Source organism: Rana temporaria (genome assembly GCF_905171775.1).
Source record: "Rana temporaria chromosome 5 unlocalized genomic scaffold, aRanTem1.1 chr5z, whole genome shotgun sequence".
NCBI lineage: Eukaryota > Metazoa > Chordata > Amphibia > Anura > Ranidae > Rana > Rana temporaria.
The window spans coordinates 187,962-214,540 of NW_024404467.1; the positions used below are offsets into that span (position 1 = coordinate 187,962).

Consider the following 26,579-nt stretch of genomic DNA (forward strand, 5'->3'; position numbering starts at 1 on the left):
CCTCATCTTCCTCTGACCTCCACTCTCTATATACCTCATCTTCCTCTGACCTCCTCTCTATATACCGCACCGTCCTCTGACCTCCTCTCTATATACCGCATCTTCCTCGGACCTCCACCATTATTTTCCAGGTACAGAGATCTTACCTGATCGGATTGGCTGTCTCCAATTTCCAGAGACAATCCGGGATTTTGTGGACAGTAATTACATTTTGCTTTCAGTAACTCTCCCGGGATTGGCAGACGGAAGGGTGAGGTACCTGCAGGGATCCAGGGTCCTGGATGGGCCGGGGCTCTTCCTCTCTTTGGCTGCTCCAAGGTTCTTAGGAGGCTGGACTCCCACCATGGAACTGACCCGCAGGAGGAGGGCCACAAACATCTGGGGGAAGAGCTCCTGTACCGCGGGGGCGGACTCTGGCTGGGACAACACCTCCCGGATTGCACACGTAGCCTGGATGGAGGAAGGAAACAAAGTCATCGGCTGCCATGTTACTGCCACACACACACACAATGAATGGTACCGACTGCCATCATCCCGCCCCAATTCACCCCGCCTCTGCCCCGACTCACCCGCCTCTGCCCCGACTCACCAGGTCTCAACTCACCACACCCCAACTCGCCCCGCCTCTGCCCCGACTCACCAGGCCTCAACCCCCCCGCCTCACCAGGCCTCAACTCAGCCCACCTCTGCCCCGCCCCACCAGTCCTCAACTCCCCCCGCCTCTGCCCCGACTCACCAGGCCTCAACCCCACCGCCTCACCAGGCCTCAACTCAGCCCGCCTCTGCCCCGACTCACCAGGCCTCAACTCATCCCGCCTCTGCCCCGACTCACCAGGCCTCAACTCACCCCGCCTCACCAGGCCTCAACTCACCCGCCTCTGCCCCGACTCACCAGGCCTCAACTCATCCCACCTCTGCCCCGACTCACCAGACCTCAACTCATCCCGCCTCTGCCCCGACTCACCAGGCCTCAACTCATCCCGCCTCTGCCCCGACTCACCAGGCCTCAACTCACCCCGTCTCTGCCCCGACTCACCAGGCCCCAACTCACCCGCCTCTGCCCCGACTCACCAGGCCTCAACCCCCCCGCCTCACCAGGCCTCAACTCAGCCCACCTCTGCCCCGCCCCACCAGTCCTCAACTCCCCCCGCCTCTGCCCCGACTCACCAGGCCTCAACCCCACCGCCTCACCAGGCCTCAACTCAGCCCGCCTCTGCCCCGACTCACCAGGCCTCAACCCCACCGCCTCACCAGGCCTCAACTCAGCCCGCCTCTGCCCCGACTCACCAGGCCTCAACCCCACCGCCTCACCAGGCCTCAACTCAGCCCGCCTCTGTCCCGACTCACCAGGCCTCAACTCACCCCGCCTCTGCCCCAACTCACCAGGCCTCAACTCACCCGCCTCTCCCCCGACTCACCAGGCCTCAACTCACCCCGCCTCTGCCCCGACTCACCAGGCCTCAACTCACCCCGCCTCTGCCCCGACTCACCAGGCCCCAACTCACCCCGCCTCTGCCCGCCTCTGCCCCGACTCACCAGGCCTCAACTCACCCCGCCTCTGCCCAGGACTCACCAGGTCTCAACTCACCCCGCCTCTGCCCCGACTCACCAGGCCCCAACTCACCCTGCCTCTGCCCGCCTCTGCCCCGACTCAACAGGCCTCAACTCACCAGGCCCCAACTCACCCCGCCTCTGCCCCGACTCACCAGGCCTCAACTCACCCCGCCTCTCCCCTGACTCACCAAGCCCCAACCCAACTCACCCCGCCTCTGCCCCTGACTCACCAAGCCTCAACTCACCCCGCCTCTCCCCTGACTCACCAAGCCCCAACCCAACTCACCCCGCCTCACCAGGCCTCAACTCACCCACATTGACCGCCCCGAGCCACGCTGACCCCTTACTGACCCGACCCCCCCCCCCCCCCCCAGTCACATAGCCGTCTCCAGTGAGGAAATGATTAAACCTGACCGGTCAGTTATTTGGGCTGGCTAGGAGCGGTATGTCGCTCACAGGCCGTGGAGTCCATTTTGGTGGCTGGGAACAATGACAGGAGTAGGAGAAGTAGGAGGAGGATCTCTGCTTCTATAAGAAGTGCGGATGTGGATGACACACAGAGCGGTGCACAGAGGACGCCGCCACTCATGTGGGATGGGGGGGGGGCATGGACACCTGGAGGTATTAACAGAAGAGGAAGAACAGGGGGCAGAGCCGGAGGCCGACTCCATCCTGGGGGGGGGGGGGGGGAATGAGGATCTGTCTCAGCTGCTGAGGCTGGAAGGAGGCTCCTGCCCAAGTTAGAGAACCCCAAAAATTAGGGAGGGGTGGACGAAAGAGGGGCAGGCACATATATAGGAGGGGGGGGGGGGTCAGAGAAGACAAGGGGTGGGGGGGGGGAAATCAAACACAATATGGGGGATGGGAGGGAGGTCAAACTGGATACAGAGGGCGGAGTCGTGGGTTTAGCAGACTTCTCTGTCCGCCAAATCTGCCAAGATGAACTTCCGTCTAATGGCGCACACTGCTAGGACAGTTTGTTTTGTGTCCCCATCTGATCCAGCAATGACTATCAACATGACCACTTATCTCCGTAAAGTGAGGGGAAGAACATGGCGGGATGAAGAGCACAGTCCTATGATCTACTTACCTCCAGCGGGAGAAGAGTGGCCACACGATTGCAGCAGGAGCTCAGCATGGAGGTCTTGCTCTCCTTATAGGGGACGTCACCCGTCATCTTGGCCAGTAGAAGCTCCAACACCTGAGAAGTGAGAGGGGGATCGGAGGACAGCGCCTTCCACAGGGTACACGTCTCACTGGAGGGGGAAAAAAGGCATTGGATAAAGGGCAGGAGCCAAATACCCCATTACAGTCCAATCACCATACCCCATTGCTGTCCAACCAACCATCGCTGTCCAACCAACATCGCCCCATCCCTGTCCGTCCAACCATCGCCCCATCCCTGTCCGTCCAACCATCGCCCCATCCCTGTCCAACCAACCATCGCCGTCCAACCAACCATCGCCGTCCAACCAACCATCGCCATCCAACCAACATCGCCCCATCCCTGTCCGTCCATGCAACATCGCCCCATCCCTGTCCAACCAACATCGCCGTCCAACCAACCATCGCCCCATCACCGTCCAACCAACATCGCCCCATCCCTGTCCAACCAACCATCGCCGTCCAAACAACCATCACCGTCCAACCAACCATCGCCGTCCAACCAACCATCGCCCCATCGCCATCCAACCAACATCGCCCCATCCCTGTCCGTCCATGCAACATCGCCCCATCCCTGTCCAACCAACATCGCCGTCCAACCAACCATCGCCCCATCACCGTCCAACCAACCATCGCCCCATCGCCGTCCAACCAACCATCGCCCCATCCATGTCCAACCAACATCGCCCCATCCCTGTCCAACCAACATCGCCCCATCCCTGTCCAACCAACATCGCCCCATCCCTGTCCAACCAACATCGCCCCATCCCTGTCCAACCAACATCGCCCCATCCCTGTCCAACCAACATCGCCCCATCCCTGTCCAACCAACATCGCCCCCATCCCTGTCCAACCATCGCCCCCATCCCTGTCCAACCAACCATCGCCCTCCAACCAACCATCGCTGTCCAACCAACCAACTCCCCATCCCTGTCCAACCAACATCGCCCCCATCCCTGTCCAACTAACCATCGCCGTCCAACCAACCAACTCCCCATCCCTGTCCAACCAACATCGCCCCCATCCCTGTCCAACCAACCATCGCCGTCCAACTAACCATCGCCCCATCGCCGTCCAACTAATCATCGCCTCATCGCCGTCCAACTAACCATCGCCTCATCGCCGTCCAACCAACCATCGCCTCATCGCCGTCCAACCAACCATCGCCTCATCGCCGTCCAACCAACCATCGCCCCATCGCCGTCCAACCAACCATCGCCGTCCAACTAACCATCGCCCCATTCCTGTCCAATCAACCATCGCCGTCCAACCAACCATCGCCCCATCGCCGTCCAACCAACCATCGCCCCATCGCCATCCAACCAACCATCGCCCCATCGCCATCCAACCAACCATCGCCCCATCGCCATCCAACCAACCATCGCCGTCCAACCAACCATCGCCCCATCGCTGTCCAACCAACCAACCATCGCCCCATCGCTGTCCAACCAACCAACCATCGCCGTCCAAACAACCATCGACCCATCGCTGTCCAACCAACCATCGCCCCATCGCTGTCCAACCAACCAACCAGTGCCCCATCGCTGTCCAACCAACCAACCAGTGCCCCATCGCTGTCCAACCAACCATCGCCCCATCGCTGTCCAACCAACCATCGCCCCATCGCTGTCCAACCAACCATCGCCGTCCAACTAACCATCGCCGTCCAACCAACCATCGCCCCATCGCTGTCCAACCAACCAACCATCGCCCCATCACCGTCCAACCAACCATCGCCCCATTGCTGTCCAACCAACCAACCATCGCCATCCAACCAACCATCGCCCCATCGCCGTCCAACCAACCATCGCCCCATCGCCGTCCAACCAACCATCGCCCCATCGCCGTCCAACCAACCATCGCCCCATCGCTGTCCAACCAACCATCACCATATTACTGATCAATCAACCTTCTTTATGGCTGTCCAATCACGGTCTAACCATTACCCCTCATTCTGCTCTTCCCCATCTCTGTATAATCTTTCTCAATCTCTGTGCTCTTCGGTTGCCTGGCACGTTGGGTTGCCGGGATTTCCCATGTGACGGGAGGGTTGTCCCAGGCTGGATAGCTGTGAATTACCTGTCGTATGGAAGAGGGCTGGACAATAAGCTGGAGACTACGGCAGCCACGTGTTGTGTGGCCAGGATATAGACGGTCTGTACTGCGGCTTTCTTAACGTGTTCCTCAGAGGATGCCTCCAGCTGCTCCCGAACCCGATCAATAATCTCCGGGACCTGAGAAGACACACAGAAACCCGCTAACCAACCCAGAAGATGAGAGGGATAGTCCAAGGACGATGAAGAGGAGGCACGGCTTTATTTTCATAGACCATACAGTGCCTTGAAAAAGTATTCATACCCCTCTATATACAGAGCCTGGAAAAAGTATTCATACCCCTTTAAATCTCCCACATGTTCTCATGTTACAACCAAAAACATAAATGTATTTTATTGGGATTTTATGTGAGAGACACAAAGTGTCACATGATTGTGAAGTGGAAGGAAAATGATACAAATAAATATGTGAAATGTGTGGGGGGGAGGGGCATTTGTATGGCGCCAACCGGAGTCAATACTTTGTAGGACCCCCTTTCTCTACAAGTCTTTTTGGGGGGGTCTCTACCAGCTTTGCACATCTAGAGAGGGACATTTCTCCTCCATTCTTCTTCTCTGTAAAATATCTCTGTCGCTGTCAGATTGGATGGAGAGCGTCTGTGATCAGCAATTCTCAAGTCTTGCCACAGATTCTCAATGGGATTTAGGTCTGGACTGTGACTGGGCCATTCTAACACATGAATAGGCTTTGATCTAAACCATTCCATTGTAGCTCTGGCTGTACTTTAGGGTCGGTGTCCTGCTGGAAGGTCAACCTCCCCCCCCCCCGGTCTCAAGTCTTTTCTTCTAAGATTGCCCTGTATTTGTCTCCATCCATCTTCCCATCAACTCTGACCAGCTTCCCTGTCCCTGCTGAAGAAAAGCATCCCCACCACATGAGGCTGCCGCCACCATGTTTCACAGTGGGGATGGTGTGTTCAGGGTGATGTGCAGTGTTAGTTTTCCCCACATGTTTGCTGTGTCCCCTCCCCCACATGTTTGCTGTGTCCCCTCCCCCACATGTTTGCTGTGTTCCCTCCCCCACATGTTCGCTGTGTCCCCTCCCCCACATGGCTTCTCACAAACTACAAACAGGACTTCTTATGTCTTCCTTCCTCCAATGTCTTTCTTCTTGTCTCTCTTCCATAAAGGGCAGATCTGTGGAGAGACCACTAATAGTTGTCCTGTGGACAGATTCTCCCCCCTGAGCTGTGCAGCTCCTCCAGAGTTACCATGGACCTCTTGGCTGCTTCTCTGCTGAATGCTCTCCTTGCCCGGCCCGGTCAGTTTAGGTGGATGGCCGTGTCTTGGTAGGTTTGCAGTTGTGCCATACTCGTTCCATTTTCCGATGATGGATTGAACAGAAGCTCAGTGAGATCTTCAAAGCTTGGGAGATCTTCTTATAACCGAACCCTGCTTTATACTTCTCCACAACTTCATCCCTGACCTGCCTGGGGTGTTCCTTGGCCTTCATGATGCCGTTTGTTCACTAAGGTTCTCTAACAAACCTCTGAGGGCTTCACAGAACAGCTGTATTTATACTGAGATTACATGACACACAGGTGGACTCTATTTACTAATTAGGTGACTTCTGAAGGCAATTGGTTCCTCTAGATTTTAGTTATCAGAGTAAAGGGGGCTGAATACAAATGCCCCTCCCCCCCCCCCACACTTTTCACATATTTGTGTCATTTTCCCTTCACCTCACAATCATGTGATACTTTGTGTTGGTCCATCACATAAAATTCCAATAATTACATTTATGGTTGTAACCTGAGAACATGTGGAGGTATAAATACTTTTTCAAGGCTCTGTATGGGGAGGACAGTTCCCCCGTCTACAGACCAGGATCGAAAAATTCTCAGAGAAACCAATCATGCGGGACAGAGAACCGTTCCCAGAAGCCACCGATCATCCTCATCATACAAAGGGCAGAGAGAATGGAGGCCGGGAAGAGGACAGACAGAATGGAGGCCGGGAAGAGGACAGACAGAATGGAGGCGGGGAAGAGGACAGACAGACAGAATGGAGGTCGGGAAGAGGACAGACAGAATGGAGGCGGGGAAGAGGACAGACAGAATGGAGGCGGGGAAGAGGACAGACAGAATGGAGGCGGGGAAGAGGACAGACAGAATGGAGGCGGGGAAGAGGACAGACAGAATGGAGGCGGGGAAGAGGACAGACAGAATGGAGGCGGGGAAGAGGACAGACAGAATGGAGGCGGGGAAGAGGACAGACAGAATGGAGGTCGGGAAGAGGACAGACAGAATGGAGGTCGGGAAGAGGACAGACAGAATGGAGGTCGGGAAGAGGACAGACAGAATGGAGGCAGGGAAGAGGACAGACAGAACGGAGGCAGGGAAGAGGACAGACAGAACGGAGGCAGGGAAGAGGACAGACAGAACGGAGGCGGGGAAGAGGACAGACAGAACGGAGGCGGGGAAGAGGACAGACAGAACGGAGGCGGGGAAGAGGACAGACAGAACGGAGGCGGGGAAGAGGACAGACAGAACGGAGGCGGGGAAGAGGACAGACAGAATGGAGGCGGGGAAGAGGACAGACAGAATGGAGGCGGGGAAGAGGACAGACAGAATGGAGGCGGGGAAGAGGACAGACAGAATGGAGGCGGGGAAGAGGACAGACAGAATGGAGGCGGGGAAGAGGACAGACAGAATGGAGGCGGGGAAGAGGACAGACAGAACGGAGGCGGGGGAAGAGGACAGACAGAATGGAGGCGGGGAAGAGGACAGACAGAATGGAGGCGGGGGAAGAGGACAGACAGAATGGAGGTCGGGAAGAGGACAGACAGAATGGAGGCGGGGAAGAGGGCAGACAGAATGGAGGCGGGGAAGAGGACAGACAGAACGGAGGCGGGGGAAGAGGACAGACAGAATGGAGGCGGGGAAGAGGACAGACAGAATGGAGGCGGGGGAAGAGGACAGACAGAATGGAGGTCGGGAAGAGGACAGACAGAATGGAGGCGGGGAAGAGGACAGACAGAATGGAGGCGGGGGAAGAGGACAGACAGAATGGAGGTCGGGAAGAGGACAGACAGAATGGAGGCGGGGAAGAGGACAGACAGAATGGAGGCGGGGGAAGAGGACAGACAGAATGGAGGTCGGGAAGAGGACAGACAGAATGGAGGTAGAAAAGAGACAGGACACTATGGTGGAGAGAATGTGGCTGCTCACCCCGATAAAAATGATGAAAAGAATTTTCCCAAATGGGGTTATTGCGCAGCTCAAAAGGAAAGAGGTAATACCATGTAATAAAAAAAAAGTTGTATTTATTCACATGTTAAAAAGTGGACAAAAATTGGGTAGCATAAATGGATGGAGCATGAGTTTTATCAAGTACACAAACAGCGTTTACATAAATGTATAACAAGCAGTACACAAACAATGTTTATACAGTCAAAAATGTGCATTGTAGTAAAAACAATCTAAGGAACGTTTCGACCTTTGAAGGTCTTCTTCAGAGAGTTTGTGTGGCTGGAAAGGAACATATAGTTGTTAGACATCTCATGATCATAGTTTAGGTAATAAGAGATACATTGTTGGTTTTACAAAAAGCCCTTTGGCTAGAGGAGCAGTGTGCAAAAGGATGTAATGAAAGCAAAAAGTCAAAAAATTAAACAAATTCGTGTGCAACATTGCAAACAAAAGTATCTTAAATACATTTTTTAATTTTTAGTTTTTAGTTTTTAATTATTAATTCCTTTACCTTGATGATGTGTCTCAATGATGTGCTGCAGTCCAAACGGCAGCATCAGGTGGTCTAATAAGGATAGCTTCCATCCCAGGCAGAAAAAACAGCTGTCCACATACTGTGAAACACCCCGCTCAACACCACAAGAGGTCACCCCCAAAAATTATGGGGCCAAGATGGAATGACCATATAGAAACCAGGAGGGGTAGGGGAACGTCGGTGGAACGAGGAGGTTTAATAAAGAAGCCTGTAAACAGAATAGTAATTTTTTGACTTTTTGCTTTCATTACATCCTTTTGCACACTGCTCCTCTAGCCAAAGGGCTTTTTGTAAAACCAACAATGTATCTCTTATTACCTAAACTATGATCATGAGATGTCTAACCACTATATGTTCCTTTCCAGCCACACAAACTCTCTGAAGAAGACCTTCAAAGGTCGAAACGTTCGTTAGATTGTTTTTACTACAATGCACATTTTTGACTGTATAAACATTGTTTGTGTACTGCTTGTTATACATTTATGTAAACGCTGTTTGTGTACTTGATAAAACTCATGCTCCATCCATTTATGCTACCAAATTTTTGTCCACTTTTTAACATGTGAATAAACACAACTTTTTTATTACATGGTATTACCTCTTTCCTTTTGAGCTGCGCAATAACCCCATTTGGGAAAATTCTTTTCATCAGACAGAATGGAGGTGGGGAAGAAGACAGACAGAATGGAGGCGGGGGAAGAGGACAGACAGAATGGAGGCGGGGAAGAGGACAGACAGAATGGAGGCGGGGAAGAGGACAGACAGAATGGAGGCGGGGAAGAGGACAGACAGAATGGAGGTGGGGAAGAGGACAGACAGAATGGAGGTGGGGAAGAGGACAGACAGAATGGAGGCCGGGAACGAAGAGCCCTTCAGCCACCTGAAGGACACATCAGTTGAAGAATGGAGGTCGGGAACGAAGAGCCCCTCAGCCACCTGAAGGACACATCAGTTGAAGAATGGAGGTCGGGAACGAAGAGACCTTCAGCCACCTGAAGGACACATCAGTTGAAGAGGGGACAGATCGGGATACCTTGGACAATAAGATGCCACCCCGGTCTTTCAGCAAAGAGTTGATCATCACAGTAGCTCCTCGGGAACAGTTGGCGTCGGGGTCGGAGAGGCTCTCGAAGGTGATGAACAGAAGGCTGGTGAGCTGCTCAGGAGGAAGGCGTCTTCCAATGATCTGGGAAAGAAGAGACATGGCAGAGATGAGATCTCCATCCCATCCCATGGGTGCGGCGGCGCTCCCCCTACTCACCATGGCAATGCTATAGCAGGTTTGAAATAAGACGCTGGAGTCTGGATTCTGGAGACCAGGTCTGAGAGTCAGGAGCTTCTCCACCGACTCATCCTTGTGATCAGGAGCAAAACCTAAATACAGAAGAAACCCAGTGAGGGCAATATACAAGAGTGTATTCAGGGTACACAGAGGGGGGCAGAGGTTATATGGGGGAGGTGTATTCAGGGTACACAGAGGGGGCAGAGGTTATATGGGGAGGTGTAATCAGGGTATACAGAGGGGGCAGAGGTTATATGGGGGAGGTGTAATCAGGGTATACAGAGGGGGCAGAGGTTATATAGGGGAGGTGTAATCAGGGTATACAGAGGGGGGGGGGCAGAGGTTATATGGGGGAGGTGTAATCAGGGTATACAGAGGGGGGGGCAGAGGTTATATGGGGAGGTGTAATCAGGGTATACAGAGGGGGGCAGAGGTTATATGGGGAGGTGTAATCAGGGTATACAGAGGGGGGCAGAGGTTATATGGGGGAGGTGTATTCAGGGTACACAGAGGGGGCAGAGGTTATATGGGGAGGTGTAATCAGGGTATACAGAGGGGGCAGAGGTTATATGGGGAGGTGTAATCAGGGTATACAGAGGGGGCAGAGGTTATATGGGGGAGGTGTAATCAGGGTATACAGAGGGGGCAGAGGTTATATGGGGGAGGTGTAATCAGGGTATACAGAGGGGGCAGAGGTTATATAGGGGAGGTGTAATCAGGGTATACAGAGGGGGGGGGGAGAGGTTATATGGGGGAGGTGTAATCAGGGTATACAGAGGGGGGGGGCAGAGGTTATATGGGGGAGGTGTAATCAGGGTATACAGAGGGGGGCAGAGGTTATATGGGGGAGGTGTAATCAGGGTATACAGAGGGGGCAGAGGTTATATGGGGGAGGTGTAATCAGGGTATACAGAGGGGGGGGCAGAGGTTATATAGGGGAGGTGTAATCAGGGTATACAGAGGGGGGGGGCAGAGGTTATATGGGGGAGGTGTAATCAGGGTATACAGAGGGGGGGGGCAGAGGTTATATGGGGGAGGTGTAATCAGGGTATACAGAGGGGGGGGCAGAGGTTATATGGGGGAGGTGTAATCAGGGTATACAGAGGGGGCAGAGGTTATATGGGGAGGTGTAATCAGGGTATACAGAGGGGGCAGAGGTTATATGGGGGAGGTGTAATCAGGGTATACAGAGGGGGCAGAGGTTATATAGGGGAGGTGTAATCAGGGTATACAGAGGGGGGGGGCAGAGGTTATATGGGGGAGGTGTAATCAGGGTATACAGAGGGGGGGGGGCAGAGGTTATATGGGGGAGGTGTAATCAGGGTATACAGAGGGGGGCAGAGGTTATATGGGGGAGGTGTAATCAGGGTATACAGAGGGGGCAGAGGTTATATAGGGGAGGTGTAATCAGGGTATACAGAGGGGGGGGCAGAGGTTATATGGGGGAGGTGTAATCAGGGTATACAGAGGGGGGGGCAGAGGTTATATGGGGGAGGTGTAATCAGGGTATACAGAGGGGGGCAGAGGTTATATGGGGGAGGTGTAATCAGGGTATACAGAGGGGGGCAGAGGTTATATGGGGGAGGTGTAATCAGGGTATACAGAGGGGGGCAGAGGTTATATGGGGGAGGTGTAATCAGGGTATACAGAGGGGGGCAGAGGTTATATGGGGGGAGGTGTAATCAGGGTATACAGAGGGGGGCAGAGGTTATATAGGGAAATGTATTTGGGTACATAGAGGGGGCAGAAATTATAAGGGGGGGGAATGTGATCAGGGTGCAGAGCGAGAGAGGGGCAGTGTAATTGGTGTACAGAGAAGGGGCAGAATTTATATGAGGGGGGAGGGGAGTGTGATCGGGGTACAGAGAGAGGGGGAGGTGTGATCGGGGTACAGTGAAGGGGTAGAAGTTGTATGGCGGAAGTGTGATCAGGGTACAGAGAGCGGGAGGGGTGATGGGGGTACAGAGAGCGGGAGGGGTGATGGGGGTACAGAGAGCGGGAGGGGTGATGGGGGTACAGAGAGCGGGAGGGGTGATGGGGGTTCAGAGAGCGGGAGGGGTGATGGGGGTACAGAGAGCGGGAGGGGTGATGGGGGTACAGAGAGCGGGAAGTGTGATCAGGGTACAGAGAGCGGGAGGGGTGATGGGGGTACAGAGAGCGGGAGGGGTGATGGGGGTACAGAGAGGGGGAGGGGTGATGGGGGTACAGAGAGGGGGAGGGGTGATGGGGGTACAGAGAGGGGGAGGGGGTACAGAGAGGGGGTAGAAGTTATACTGGGTGGAGGCATTTTGGATATACTTGCTACTTCACGGGCCCTGGGGCCAGTTGGTGGGCTCACTCACCTTCATATCTCAGCTGGATGTTTAGGAGGTAGTAGATACAATCCACAGTGCGCTGGCGGATGGAGGCCAGAGAGTCTGAACAGCGAGGTGACAACCGTCCAATCAGGAGCCCCAGATTATGAAAGGTGACAACTGACTGTACAGAGGAATAAAACACAGAAGATCTTAGAATGGAAATCTAATAAAAACTCAGAAAAGATCCCCTCCTGGGGGTGGGTCTGCAGAGCGCCCCCCATTGTATACAATGGAGTAGGACGATGATTGGTGTCCCCAATAAATAATGACCATCATTGTGGGGTACGGTGGCGGCGGCTCGGTGACACTTACATTGACGTTCAGCTTCTGGAAGTAAAACTCCAGCATCCGGGCACTGACCTCCAGCGCTCTCTCCCGCTCATGCTCTTTGGTGGATCTGATCCAGGGGTTCAGGATCTACAGAACAAACACAACGCATGACCGAGAGCTCGGAATGAACCCCTCAGAGATGAAATGTCAGAGCACTGACCTGGAAAATGTCCTGCAGTCCCTGCGGAGTCAGATTCCAGAGGATGAGGCTCCTCAACAGTTCTACGAGAGCGTCCAGAGTGTCCCCATAGAGTGTCTACAGGAGAACACACACTGCAATCACTTATAAACTACTGCCATGAGGGACAAGACCTTCATTGGGGTCCCTATGATAGAACCCTGAGGGTACAAAGGATGGCAACCAGAACACCTAGGGCCGGGTACAGAGGATGGGAACCAGAACACCTAGGGCCGGGTACAGAGGATAGGAACCAGAACCCCTAGGGCCGGGTACAGAGGATGGGAACCAGAACACCTAGGGCCGGGTACAGAGGATGGGAACCAGAACACCTAGGGCCGGGTACAGAGGATGGGAACCAGAACACCTAGGGCCGGGTACAGAGGATGGGAACCAGAACACCTAGGGCCGGGTACAGAGGATGGGAACCAGAACACCTAGGGCCGGGTACAGAGGATAGGAACCAGAACCCCTAGGGCCGGGTACAGAGGATGGGAACCAGAACACCTAGGGCCGGGTACAGAGGATGGGAACCAGAACACCTAGGGCCGGGTACAGAGGATGGGAACCAGAACACCTAGGGTCGGTACAGAGGATGTGAATATGAACACTGAGGGGTGGGTACAGAGGATGGGAACCAGAACACCTAGGGCCGGGTACAGAGGATGGGAACCAGAACCCCTAGGGTCGGTACAGAGGATGTTAATATGAACACTGAGGGGTGGGTACAGAGGATGGGAACCAGAACACCTAGGGCCGGGTACAGAGGATGGGAACCAGAACACCTAGGGCCGGGTACAGAGGATGGGAACCAGAACACCTAGGGCCGGGTACAGAGGATGGGAACCAGAACACCTAGGGCCGGGTACAGAGGATGGGAACCAGAACACCTAGGGCCGGGTACAGAGGATGGGAACCAGAACACCTAGGGTCGGGTACAGAGGATGGGAACCAGAACCCCTAGGGTCGGTACAGAGGATGTGAACCAGAACACCTAGGGCCGGGTACAGAGGATGGGAACCAGAACACCTAGGGTCGGGTACAAAGGATGGGAACCAGAACACCTAGGGCCGGGTACAGAGGATGGGAACCAGAACACCTAGGGCCGGGTACAGAGGATGGGAACCAGAACACCTAGGGCCGGGTACAGAGGATGGGAACCAGAACACCTAGGGCCGGGTACAGAGGATGGGAACCAGAACACCTAGGGCCGGGTACAGAGGATGGGAACCAGAACACCTAGGGTCGGGTACAAAGGATGGGAACCAGAACACCTAGGACCGGGTACAGAGGATGGGAACCAGAACACCTAGGGCCGGGTACAGAGGATGGGAACCAGAACACCTAGGACCGGGTACAAAAGATGGGAACCAGAACACCTAGGGCCGGTACAGAGGATGGGAACCAGAACACCTAAGGTCGGGTACAGAGGATGGGAACCAGAACACCTAGGGCTGAGTACAGAGGATGGGAACCAGAACACCTAGGGCAGGGTACAGAGGATGGGAACCAGAACACCTAGGGCAGGGTACAGAGGATGGGAACCAGAACACCTAGGGCCGGGTACAGAGGATGGGAACCAGAACACCTAGGGCCGGGTACAGAGGATGGGAACCAGAACACCTAGGGCCGGGTACAGAGGATGGGAACCAGAACACCTAGGGCCGGGTACAGAGGATGGGAACCAGAACACCTAGGGCCGGGTACAGAGGATGGGAACCAGAACACCTAGGGCTGAGTACAGAGGATGGGAACCAGAACACCTAGGGTCGGGTACAGAGGATGGGAACCAGAACCCCTAGGGTCGGTACAGAGGATGTGAATATGAACACTGAGGGGTGGGTACAGAGGATGGGAACCAGAACACCTAGGGCCGGGTACAGAGGATGGGAACCAGAACACCTAGGACCGGGTACAGAGGATGGGAACCAGAACACCTAGGGCCGGGTACAGAGGATGGGAACCAGAACACCTAGGGCCGGGTACAGAGGATGGGAACCAGAACACCTAGGGCCGGGTACAGAGGATGGGAACCAGAACACCTAGGGTCGGGTACAGAGGATGGGAACCAGAACACCTAGGGCCGGGTACAGAGGATGGGAACCAGAACCCCTAGGGCCAGGTACATAGGATGGGAACCAGAACACCTAGGGCCAGGTACAGAGGATGGGAACCAGAACACCTAGGGCCAGGTACATAGGATGGGAACCAGAACACCTAGGGCCGGGTACAGAGGATGGGAACCAGAACACCTAGGGCCGGGTACAAAGGATGGGAACAAGAACACCTAGGGCCGGGTACAAAGGATGGGAACCAGAACACCTAGGGTCGGTTACAGAGGATGGGAACCAGAACACCTAGGGCCGGTTACAGAGGATGGGAACCAGAACACCTAGGGCCGGTTACAGAGGATGGGAACCATAACACCTAGGGCCAGGTACATAGGATGGGAACCAGAACACCTAGGGTCGGGTACAGAGGATAGGAACCAGAACACCTAGGGCCGGGTACAGAGGATAGGAACCAGAACACCTAGGGTCGGGTACAGAGGATGGGAACCAGAACCCCTAGGGTCGGGTACAGAGGATGGGAACCAGAACCCCTAGGGTCGGTACAGAGGATGGGAACCAGAACCCCTAGGGTCGGTACAGAGGATGTGAACCAGAACACTGAGGGGTGGGTACAGGTAAAGGGACAGAGTACAGTTGATGGACCCAGAACACTGAGTAGCAGTACGGATGGCAGAGCTGTGCACCCACCTCTTTATGCAGCTCCCCCGGTGTCCCCGAGCCAATCGGCGGAAGAGGAAAGACGCTCCCAAGGGCCGTATTGATCAGCTCCAATCTGCTGGTGTCATTCAGAGGCGGCTCCAGCTTGCTGACCAATGTTAAGGAATCTTCATCACTTTACTGAACATAAAATCTCACCCAATAAACCCGATTAGGGAAGAATGTCCCAGGACACAGCCAAGGGGACCTACCCTCTACCAGACAAAGCTGACCCCATGATCTCCAGCATGGGAGGTCGCTGGTAAAGCACAGTCCTGATGTCACAGCGATGCCGAGTTCCTCTAAGGCACACACCTGCTTTATATCCGATGTCTATTGGCCCATCTTCTATCGGGTTGGACGGAGAAGAACTGCTAGCTAGAGGGTATGAAGGACGGGTCTACCTGGCTGTAATCTGGTGAAACTAACCCACCCGTTCCTGTATGGCCAAGCTGTATATTAACTTGTGAGAGGAAAACTAGGGCCCCATTCAGTCATGCTTGGCCTCTGGCTTCTGACTCAAATACTGAAGGCAGGAGATCAACATCACAACTCGGGAGTCTCCATATTCCTCTTAGTAAGACCCCTCTTGTATTCTGAATGGGGACCAGGTAGCGAGGAGATGCCGGAAGATCCAGATCAATCTACCACACATTACACCATATGATGTACCTAATCTAGGGGTCTGTCATAGTCTAATGGAGCCTGCCATGTGTCTCCCAGCCCAGAGTGTGCTCAGCAGGATACACCAGGTAGGTGCAGGCCAGGAGGGAGCGATGGCGTAATGCAGACTTCAGCTCGTCCGTTGGCTCCATCTTCAGAAACTCCTGTCAGAGGGAAGAAGGACAGACATGAGACGCAATATGGACCTCGCACCTCGCCCCGCTCACCCCCCGCCCGGCTCACCCCCCACCCGGCTCACCGCCCTCTCCACTTACCACCAGCTGTGAAATCAGCTCCGTCTTGCGGCTGAAATTGAAGAATCCGGCCTGAGAGCTGTTACAGATGGCGAGGCCAATCATGGAGATGCTGCGTATGAAGCACAGCTTCAGGGACAGATCCTAGTGTAGAGATGACAACGGGTGAGAAGGACAACCTCCACAAGGACATGCAGCATGTGAAGCAGAGGATGGACATGACATGAAGAAGAGGAGGAGATACAGAGGACACTTATAAGAATAATGAATGTCAGGAGAAACGGCCAACACTGGGAGGGAGGGAGGACGGGGACAAAGAAATAATGGCGCTCTAGGGCCGTCATCCTGATACTGACATCACTATCCATCAAGTTCCTAACCAGGAATAAGTCCAAACTTCTGCCCAGGATACTTTTCCCACATTTGTGACACCAGATTTCCCTTCACTTCCCATGGAAATCTCTCCCAAGTGAAGGGAGTAGACGTCTTGGATAGTTGTCACCAGGTGTCCCCATTGGAAGATCTCTCTATAGAGGACAACTTGTATAAAAGTATAATAAAATCAGTGAAGTCAATTCACCAATAACGAAATATCACTCCTCAAGTCCTACTGAACTTTCTGTTTAACTCAAATTAACACATTTTTGGTGCATCACAATAAATGGTGTGCAAAGTCTTAGGCTGGTCATACATTAAAACTCAGACTGAGCACATGAAGGAACGACACATCACTCACACACTTCAGAGATACCGACTGCCCAATCTGTATGTGGGCCTCCAATCGCCAAAGAAAGGTCATACCTACCGGCCTCCTGCCAATTGGTTTGATAATGAAACTGGAAGTATAACCGACCAATAGGAAAGCTCAAGAGTCATGGGGACCAAGATAAACATTACAGAAATAAGGGGATGGGGAATTCCTCCAGATCCTTCAATAAGGAATTACTCTGATCCTTCAATTGTTTATTGCTCCAAACAATGAGAACATCTTCTGATCATATCTCCTCTCAGAACAGAACCCCTGTACACCCCTTGCCCCTCACTATGACGTGATGATGTTATGGTGAAGAAAGTACATCAAAAGGACAATTACCGGTCCATGTTCATCCAAAATCTACTGAACCCGACCCAGGCCAGGTCTGTAAATGCTACAAACTTGTCAATAATTTGGAGGGACAGAGAGAAGGGTGCAGGAATGAAGAGAAGGATGGGAGGAACGGACAAGAAGGATGGGAGAAACGGACAAGAAGGATGGGAGGAACGGACAAGGAGGATGGGAGGAACGGACAAGGAGGATGGGAGGAACGGACAAGGAGGATGGGAGGAACGGACAAGGAGGATGGGAGGAACGGACAAGAAGGATGGGAGGAACGGACAAGAAGGATGGGAGGAACGGACAAGAAGGATGGGAGGAACGGACAAGAAGGATGGGAGGAACGGACAAGAAGGATGGGAGGAACGGACAAGAAGGATGGGAGGTACGGACAAGAAGGATGGGAGGTACGGACAAGAAGGATGGGAGGTACGGACAAGAAGGATGGGAGGTACGGACAAGAAGGATGGGAGGTACGGACAAGAAGGATGGGAGGAACGGACAAGGAGGATGGGAGGAACGGACAAGGAGGATGGGAGGAACGGACAAGAAGGATGGGAGGAACGGACAAGAAGGATGGGAGGAACGGACAAGAAGGATGGAAGGAAAGGACAAGGAGGATGGAAGGAAAGGACAAGGAGGATGGGAGGAACGGACAAGGAGGATGGGAGGAAAGGACAAGAAGGATGGAAGGAACGGACAAGAAGGATGGGAGGAACGGACAAGAAGGATGGGAGGAAAGGACAAGAAGGATGGAAGGAACGGACAAGAAGGATGGGAGGAACGGACAAGAAGGATGGGAGGAACGGACAAGGAGGATGGGAGGAAAGGACAAGGAGGATGGAAGGAACGGACAAGAAGGATGGGAGGAACGGACAAGAAGGATGGGAGGAACGGACAAGAAGGATGGGAGGTACGGACAAGAAGGATGGGAGGTACGGACAAGAAGGATGGGAGGAACGGACAAGGAGGATGGGAGGAAAGGACAAGAAGGATGGGAGGAACGGACAAGGAGGATGGGAGGAACGGACAAGAAGGATGGAAGGAACGGACAAGAAGGATGGGAGGAACGGACAAGAAGGATGGGAGGAACGGACAAGAAGGATGGAGGAACGGACAAGAAGGATGGGAGGAACGGACAAGAAGGATGGGAGGAACGGACAAGAAGGATGGGAGGAACGGACAAGAAGGATGGGAGGAACGGACAAGAAGGATGGGAGGAACGGACAAGAAGGATGGGAGGAACGGACAAGAAGGATGGGAGGTACGGACAAGAAGGATGGGAGGTACGGACAAGAAGGATGGGAGGTACGGACAAGAAGGATGGGAGGTACGGACAAGAAGGATGGGAGGTACGGACAAGAAGGATGGGAGGAACGGACAAGGAGGATGGGAGGAACGGACAAGGAGGATGGGAGGAACGGACAAGAAGGATGGGAGGAACGGACAAGAAGGATGGGAGGAACGGACAAGAAGGATGGAAGGAAAGGACAAGGAGGATGGGAGGAACGGACAAGGAGGATGGGAGGAAAGGACAAGAAGGATGGAAGGAACGGACAAGAAGGATGGGAGGAACGGACAAGAAGGATGGGAGGAAAGGACAAGAAGGATGGAAGGAACGGACAAGAAGGATGGGAGGAACGGACAAGAAGGATGGGAGGAACGGACAAGGAGGATGGGAGGAAAGGACAAGGAGGATGGAAGGAACGGACAAGAAGGATGGGAGGAACGCACAAGAAGGATGGGAGGAACGGACAAGAAGGATGGGAGGTACGGACAAGAAGGATGGGAGGTACGGACAAGAAGGATGGGAGGAACGGACAAGGAGGATGGGAGGAAAGGACAAGAAGGATGGGAGGAACGGACAAGGAGGATGGGAGGAACGGACAAGAAGGATGGAAGGAAAGGACAAGAAGGATGAGAGGAACGGACAAGAAGGATGGGAGGAACGGACAAGAAGGATGGGAGGAACGGACAAGAAGGATGGGAGGAACGGACAAGAAGGATGGGAGGAACGGACAAGAAGGATGGGAGGAAAGGACAAGAAGGATCGGAGGAACGGACAAGGAGGATGGAAGGAAAGGACAAGAAGGATGAGAGGAACGGACAAGAAGGATGGGAGGAACGGACAAGAAGAATGGGAGGAAAGGACAAGAAGAATGGGAGGAACGGACAAGAAGGATGGAAGGAAAGGACAAGAAGGATGAGAGGAACGGACAAGAAGGATGGGAGGAACGGACAAGAAGGATGGGAGGAACGGACAAGAAGGATGGGAGGAACGGACAAGAAGGATGGGAGGAACGGACAAGAAGGATGGGAGGAACGGACAAGAAGGATGGGAGGAACGGACAAGAAGGATGGAAGGAAAGGACAAGAAGGATGAGAGGAACGGACAAGAAGGATGGGAGGAACGGACAAGAAGAATGGGAGGAACGGACAAGGAGGATGGGAGGAACGGACAAGGAGGATGGGAGGAACGGACAAGGAGGATGGGAGGAACGGACAAGAAGGATGGGAGGAACGGACAAGAAGGATGGAAGGAAAGGACAAGAAGGATGGGAGGAACGGACAAGGAGGATGGGAGGAAAGGACAAGAAGGATGGGAGGAACGGACAAGAAGGATGGGAGGTACGGACAAGAAGGATGGGAGGTACGGACAAGAAGGATGGGAGGTACGGACAAGAAGGATGGGAGGTACGGACAAGAAGGATGGGAGGTACGGACAAGAAGGATGGAAGGAACGGACAAGAAGGATGGGAGGAACGGACAAGAAGGATGGAAGGAACGGACAAGAAGGATGGGAGGAACGGACAAGAAGGATGGGAGGAACGGACAAGAAGGATGGGAGGAACGGACAAGAAGGATGGGAGGAACGGACAAGAAGGATGGAAGGAACGGACAAGAAGGATGGGAGGAACGGACAAGGAGGATGGGAGGAACAGACAAGAAGGATGGAAGGAAAGGACAAGAAGGATGAGAGGAACGGACAAGAAGGATGGGAGGAACGGACAAGAAGGATGAGAGGAACGGACAAGAAGGATGGGAGGAACGGACAAGAAGGATGGGAGGAACGAACAAGAAGGATGGGAGGAACGGACAAGAAGGATGGAAGGAACAGACCAGAAGGATGGGAGGTACGGACAAGAAGGATGAGAGGAACGGACAAGAAGGATGGGAGGTACGGACAAGAAGGATGAGAGGAACGGACAAGAAGGATGGGAGGAACGGACAAGAAGAATAAGAGGAAAGGACAAGAAGAATGGGAGGAACGGACAAGAAGAATGGGAGGAACGGACAAGAAGAATGGGAGGAAAGGACAAGAAGGATGGAAGGAAAGGACAAGAAGGATGGAAGGAAAGGACAAGAAGGATGGAAGGAACGGACAAGAAGGATGGAAAAAACGGACAAGAAGAATGGGAGGTACGGACAAGAAGGATGGGAGGAACGGACAAGAAGGATGGGAGGAACGGACAAGAAGGATGGAAGGAAAGGACAAGAAGGATGGAAGGAAAGGACAAGAAGGATGGAAGGAAAGGACAAGAAGGATGGAAGGAATGGAAAAAGAAGGATGGGAGGAACGCACAAGAAGGATGGGAGGAACGGACAAGAAGGATGGGAGGAACGGACCAGAAGGATGGAAGGAACGGACCAGAAGGATGGGAGGAACGGACAAGAAGGATGGGAGGAACGGACAAGAAGGATGGGAGGAACGGACCAGAAGGATGGGCGGAACGGACCAGAAGGACGGGAGGAACGCACAAGAAGGACGGGAGGAACGGACCAGAAGGATGGGCGGAAAGGACCAGAAGGATGGGCGGAACGGACCAGAAGGATGGGAGGAACGGACCAGAAGGATGGGCGGAACGGACAAGAAGGATGGAAGGAACGGACAAGAAGGATGGAAGGAACAGGCAAGAAGGATGGGAGGAACGGACAAGAAGGATGGGAGGAACGGACCAGAAGGATGGGAGGAACGGACCAGAAGGATGGGAGGAACGGACCAGAAGGATGGGCGGAACGGACAAGAAGGATGGGCGGAAAGGACCAGAAGGATGGGCGGAAAGGACCAGAAGGATGGGAGGAACGAAAAAGAAGGATGGGAGGAACGAAAAAGAAGGATGGGAGGAACGAAAAAGAAGGATGGGAGGAACGAAAAAGAAGGATGGGAGGAACGGAAAAAAAAGGATGGGAGGAACGGAAAAAAAAGGATGGGAGGAACGGAAAAAAAAGGATGGGAGGAACGGAAAAAGAAGGATGGGAGTAACAGACAAGAAGGATGGAGGAACAGAAAGAAGGATGCAGGAAAGGATAGAGTGATGGAACAGACAAAAGGATAGAGAGATCAAAGGATGGAGGAATGGCGTGAGTGATGGAAGAACAAACAGAAGAGTAGAGAAATGGGCAGAGGGATGGAGGAAGAGTTAGATGGAGAACAGACAGAAGGGAAGGGTGGAGAAACTGATGAAAATGAAAAAGATGGAGGAAGGGACAGAAGGGTGGACTAAGGGACAGAAGGACGGAGGAAGGGACAGAAGGATGAACCCACAGACAGAAGAATGGAAGAAAGCGGTCAGAGGGATGGAGGAAGAGTTGGATGGAGGAACAGACAGAAGGTTGACGAAAGGGACAGAAGGGTCGATAAATGGATGGATGGAGAAAGTTGGGTGGAGCAAAGGACAGGAGGGTGGAGAGCAAGGGACAGGAGGGTGGAGAGCAAGGGACAGGAGGGTGGAGAGCAAGGGACAGGAGGGTGGAGAGCAAGGGACAGGAGGGTGGAGAGCAAGGGACAGGAGGGTGGAGAGCAAGGGACAGGAGGGTGGAGAGCAAGGGACAGGAGGGTGGCGGAAGCGTTGAATGGAGGAATGGACAGAAGGATAGAGGAATGGACATAAACATAAAAAAATAGATGGAAGAACGGACAGAAAGGTGGCGGAACGGACAGAAGAGCAGACAGAAATGCAGGGAAATTGATTAAAAAGTGAAAAAATAAGTTAGGAAGGAGGTAGTGAGTGGAAAAAGAAGACAGACGAAGAGAAGGAAGGGATGATAAGAAGTAACAAAATTCAGATGGGTGGATGCAGGAAAGAAAGAAAGGAAGAAAAGATGGATGGAGAAGGAAGGAGAGAAGGAAAGAGTGGAGATGGATGGATGGAGAAGGAAGGAGAGAAGGAAAGAGCGGAGATGGATGGATGGAGAAGGAAGGAGAGCAGAGGTGGATGGAAGAAAGGAAGGAGAGAAGGAAAGAGAGTGGAAATGAATGGATGGAGAATGAGGAAGGAAGGAAGGGTGAAGAGGATGGATGGAGAGTGAGGAAGGAAAGAAGGAAGGAAGGAAGGAAGGAAGGAAGGAAGGAAGGAAGGAAGGAAGGAAGGAAGGAAGGAAGGAGGGAGGGAGGGAGGGAGGGAGGGAGGGAGGGAAGGAAGGAAGGAAGGAAGGAAGGAAGGAAGGAAGGAAGGAAGGAAAGAAAGAAAGAAAGAAAGAAAGAAAGAAAGAAAGAAAGAAAGAAAGAAAGAAGGAAGGGGATAGATGGAGAGTGAGGAAGGAAGAAAGGAGAAGTGAGGAGAGAAGGAAGGAGTGAGAATGAATAGATGCATGGAAATGATGAATAGGTGAAGGGGATGGATGGAGAGTGAGGATGGAAGTAGAGTGGGGATGGAAGGAAGTAGAGTGGGGATAGATGGATGGATGGAGAGTGAGGAAGGAAGGAGAGTGGGTATGGATGGAACGAAGGAGAGTGGGTATGGATGGAACGAAGGAGAGTGGGTATGGATGGAACGAAGGAGAGTGGGGATGGATGGATGGAAGGAGAGTGGGGATGGATGGAGAGTGGGGATGGATGGAGAGTGGGGATGGATGGATGGAAGGACGGATGGGGGAGATGGAGAGTGAGGAAGGAAGGAGAGTGGGGATGGAAGGAAGGAGAGTGGGGATGGAAGGAAGGAGAGTGGGGATGGATGGATGGAAGGAGAGTGGGGATGGATGGATGGAAGGAGAGTGGGGATGGATGGAAGGAAGGAGAGTGGGGATGGATGGAAGGAGAGTGGGGATGGATGGATGGATGGAAGTAGAGTGGGGATGGAAGGAAGGAGAGTGGGGATGGATGGAGAGTGAGGAAGGAAGGAGAGTGGGATGGATGGAAGGAAGGAGAGTGGGGATGGATGGATGGATGGAAGAACGGATGGGGGAGATGGAGAGTGAGGAAGGAAGGAGAGTGGGGATGGATGGATGGAAGGAGAGTGGGGATGGATGGATGGAAGGAGAGTGGGGATGGATGGATGGAAGGAGAGTGGGGATGGATGGATGGAAGGAGAGTGGGGATGGATGGAAGGAGAGTGGGGATGGATGGATGGATGGAAGAACGGATGGGGGAGATGGAGAGTGAGGAAGGAAGGAGAGTGGGGATGGATGGATGGAAGGAGAGTGGGGATGGATGGAAGGAAGGAGAGTGGGGATGGATGGATGGAAGGAGAGTGGGGATGGATGGATGGAAGGAGAGTGGGGATGGATGGATGGAAGGAGAGTGGGGATGGATGGAAGGAGAGTGGGGATGGATGGATGGATGGAAGAACGGATGGGGGAGATGGGAGAGTGAGGAAGGAAGGAGAGTGGGGATAGATGGATGGAAGGAGAGTGGGGATGGATGGATGGAAGGAGAGTGGGGATGGATGGAGAGTGGGGATGGATGGAGAGTGGGGATGGATGGATGGAAGGACGGATGGGGGAGATGGAGAGTGAGGAAGGAAGGAGAGTGGGGATGGAAGGAAGGAGAGTGGGGATGGAAGGAAGGAGAGTGGGGATGGATGGATGGAAGGAGAGTGGGGATGGATGGATGGAAGGAGAGTGGGGATGGATGGAAGGAAGGAGAGTGGGGATGGATGGAAGGAGAGTGGGGATGGATGGATGGATGGAAGTAGAGTGGGGATGGAAGGAAGGAGAGTGGGGATGGATGGAGAGTGAGGAAGGAAGGAGAGTGGGGATGGATGGAAGGAAGGAGAGTGGGGATGGATGGATGGATGGAAGAACGGATGGGGGAGATGGAGAGTGAGGAAGGAAGGAGAGTGGGGATGGATGGATGGAAGGAGAGTGGGGATGGATGGATGGAAGGAGAGTGGGGATGGATGGATGGAAGGAGAGTGGGGATGGATGGATGGAAGGAGAGTGGGGATGGATGGAAGGAGAGTGGGGATGGATGGATGGATGGAAGAACGGATGGGGGAGATGGAGAGTGAGGAAGGAAGGAGAGTGGGGATGGATGGATGGAAGGAGAGTGGGGATGGATGGAAGGAAGGAGAGTGGGGATGGATGGATGGAAGGAGAGTGGGGATGGATGGATGGAAGGAGAGTGGGGATGGATGGATGGAAGGAGAGTGGGGATGGATGGAAGGAGAGTGGGGATGGATGGATGGATGGAAGAACGGATGGGGGAGATGGAGAGTGAGGAAGGAAGGAGAGTGGGGATAGATGGATGGAAGGAGAGTGGGGATGGATGGATGGAAGGAGAGTGGGGATGGATGGAAGGAAGGAGAGTGGGGATGGATGGAGAGTGGGGATGGATGGATGGAAGGACGGATGGGGGAGATGGAGAGTGAGGAAGGAAGTAGAGTGGGGATGGAAGGAAGGAGAGTGGGGATGGATGGATGGAGAGTGAGGAAGGAAGGAGAGTGGGGATGGATGGAAGGAGAGTGGGGATGGATGGATGGAGAGTGAGGAAGGAAGGAGAGTGGGGATGGATGGAAGGAAGGAGAGTGGGGATGGATGGAGAGTGAGGATGGATGGAGAGTGAGGATGGATGGAGAGTGAGGATGGAAGTAGAGTGGGGATGGAAGGAAGGAGAGTGGGGATGGATGGATGGAGAGTGAGGAAGGAAGGAGAGTGGGGATGGATGGATGGAAGGAGAGTGGGGATGGATGGATGGAAGGAGAGTGGGGATGGATGGAAGGAGAGTGGGGATGGATGGAAGGAAGGAAGGAAGGAAGGAGAGTGGGGATGGATGGAAGGAAGGAGAGTGGGGATGGATGGATGGAGAGTGGGGATGGATGGATGGAAGGACGGGGGAGATGGAGAGTGAGGAAGGATGGAGAGTGGGGATGGAAGGAGAGTGGGGATGGATGGATGGAAGGACGGGGGAGATGGAGAGTGAGGAAAGAAGGAAGGAGAGCTGGGATGGAAGAAGTGTAGAGCGGCTGGCTCGTGGAGGGGTTGGAGTCTCTGTGAGTGGAGATGAGGAGAGAAGCGGTATGCATAGGGATGATGGAGCTCAGTGGGCAGGCCGGGGTTAATTCTTCTGCAGTGTGTCCTGCACGTGGTGTCCTGTGTGAGGGGGGGAGTTGGGGGTCCCTGGGGGCCACTGAACGCAGACAGAGAATCCGCTGAGCGGAAACTGTACACAGAGCAGGAAGCCAACAGCCTCCGATTACTAACAACTGTCTGACCGAGCGCTGCCCTGCTAACCATCGACCTGAACACCGAGTCCTACACCCAACCCGGCTAACCACCAACCTGAACACCGAGTCCTACACCCAACCCGGCTAACCACCAACCTGAACACCGAGTCCTACACCCAACCCGGCTAACCACAACCTGAACACCGAGTCCTACACCCAACCCGGCTAACCACCAACCTGAACACCAAGTCCTACACCCAACCCAGCTAACCACCAACCTGAACACCGAGTCCTACACCCAACCCGGCTAACCACCAACCTGAACACCGAGTCCTACACCCAACCCGGCTAACCACCAACCTGAACACCGAGTCCTACACCCAACCCGGCTAACCACCAACCTGAACACCGAGTCCTACACCCAACCCGGCTAACCATCGACCTGAACACCGAGTCCTACACCCAACCCTGCTAACCACCAACCTGAACACCGAGTCCTACACCCAACCCTGCTAACCATCGACCTGAACACCGAGTCCTACACCCAACCCGGCTAACCACCAACCTGAACACCGAGTCCTACACCCAACCCGGCTAACCACCAACCTGAACACCGAGTCCTACACCCAACCCGGCTAACCACCAACCTGAACACCGAGTCCTACACCAACCCTGCTAACCATCGACCTGAACACCGAGTCCTACACCCAAC

The 26,579-nt window shown here is 53.9% G+C and overlaps 1 protein-coding gene across 3 annotated transcripts in view; it reads right to left on the reverse strand.

Moving 5' to 3' along the window:
* Positions 1-259: 259 nt before the first annotated feature.
* MROH1 (maestro heat like repeat family member 1) overlaps positions 260-26,579 on the reverse strand; it is a gene marked incomplete at its 3' end in the record, with an annotated part of 156,514 nt that continues 130,194 nt past the window's right edge. For all 3 annotated transcript variants that reach the window (XM_040334349.1, XM_040334350.1, XM_040334348.1), the window contains 11 exon segments: positions 260-450; positions 2,645-2,810; positions 4,798-4,952; positions 9,592-9,744; positions 9,820-9,932; positions 12,183-12,318; positions 12,510-12,614; positions 12,688-12,783; positions 15,465-15,582; positions 16,221-16,300; positions 16,412-16,534. In XM_040334349.1, coding sequence (XP_040190283.1) covers positions 260-450; positions 2,645-2,810; positions 4,798-4,952; positions 9,592-9,744; positions 9,820-9,932; positions 12,183-12,318; positions 12,510-12,614; positions 12,688-12,783; positions 15,465-15,582; positions 16,221-16,300; positions 16,412-16,534 — 1,436 coding nt within the window.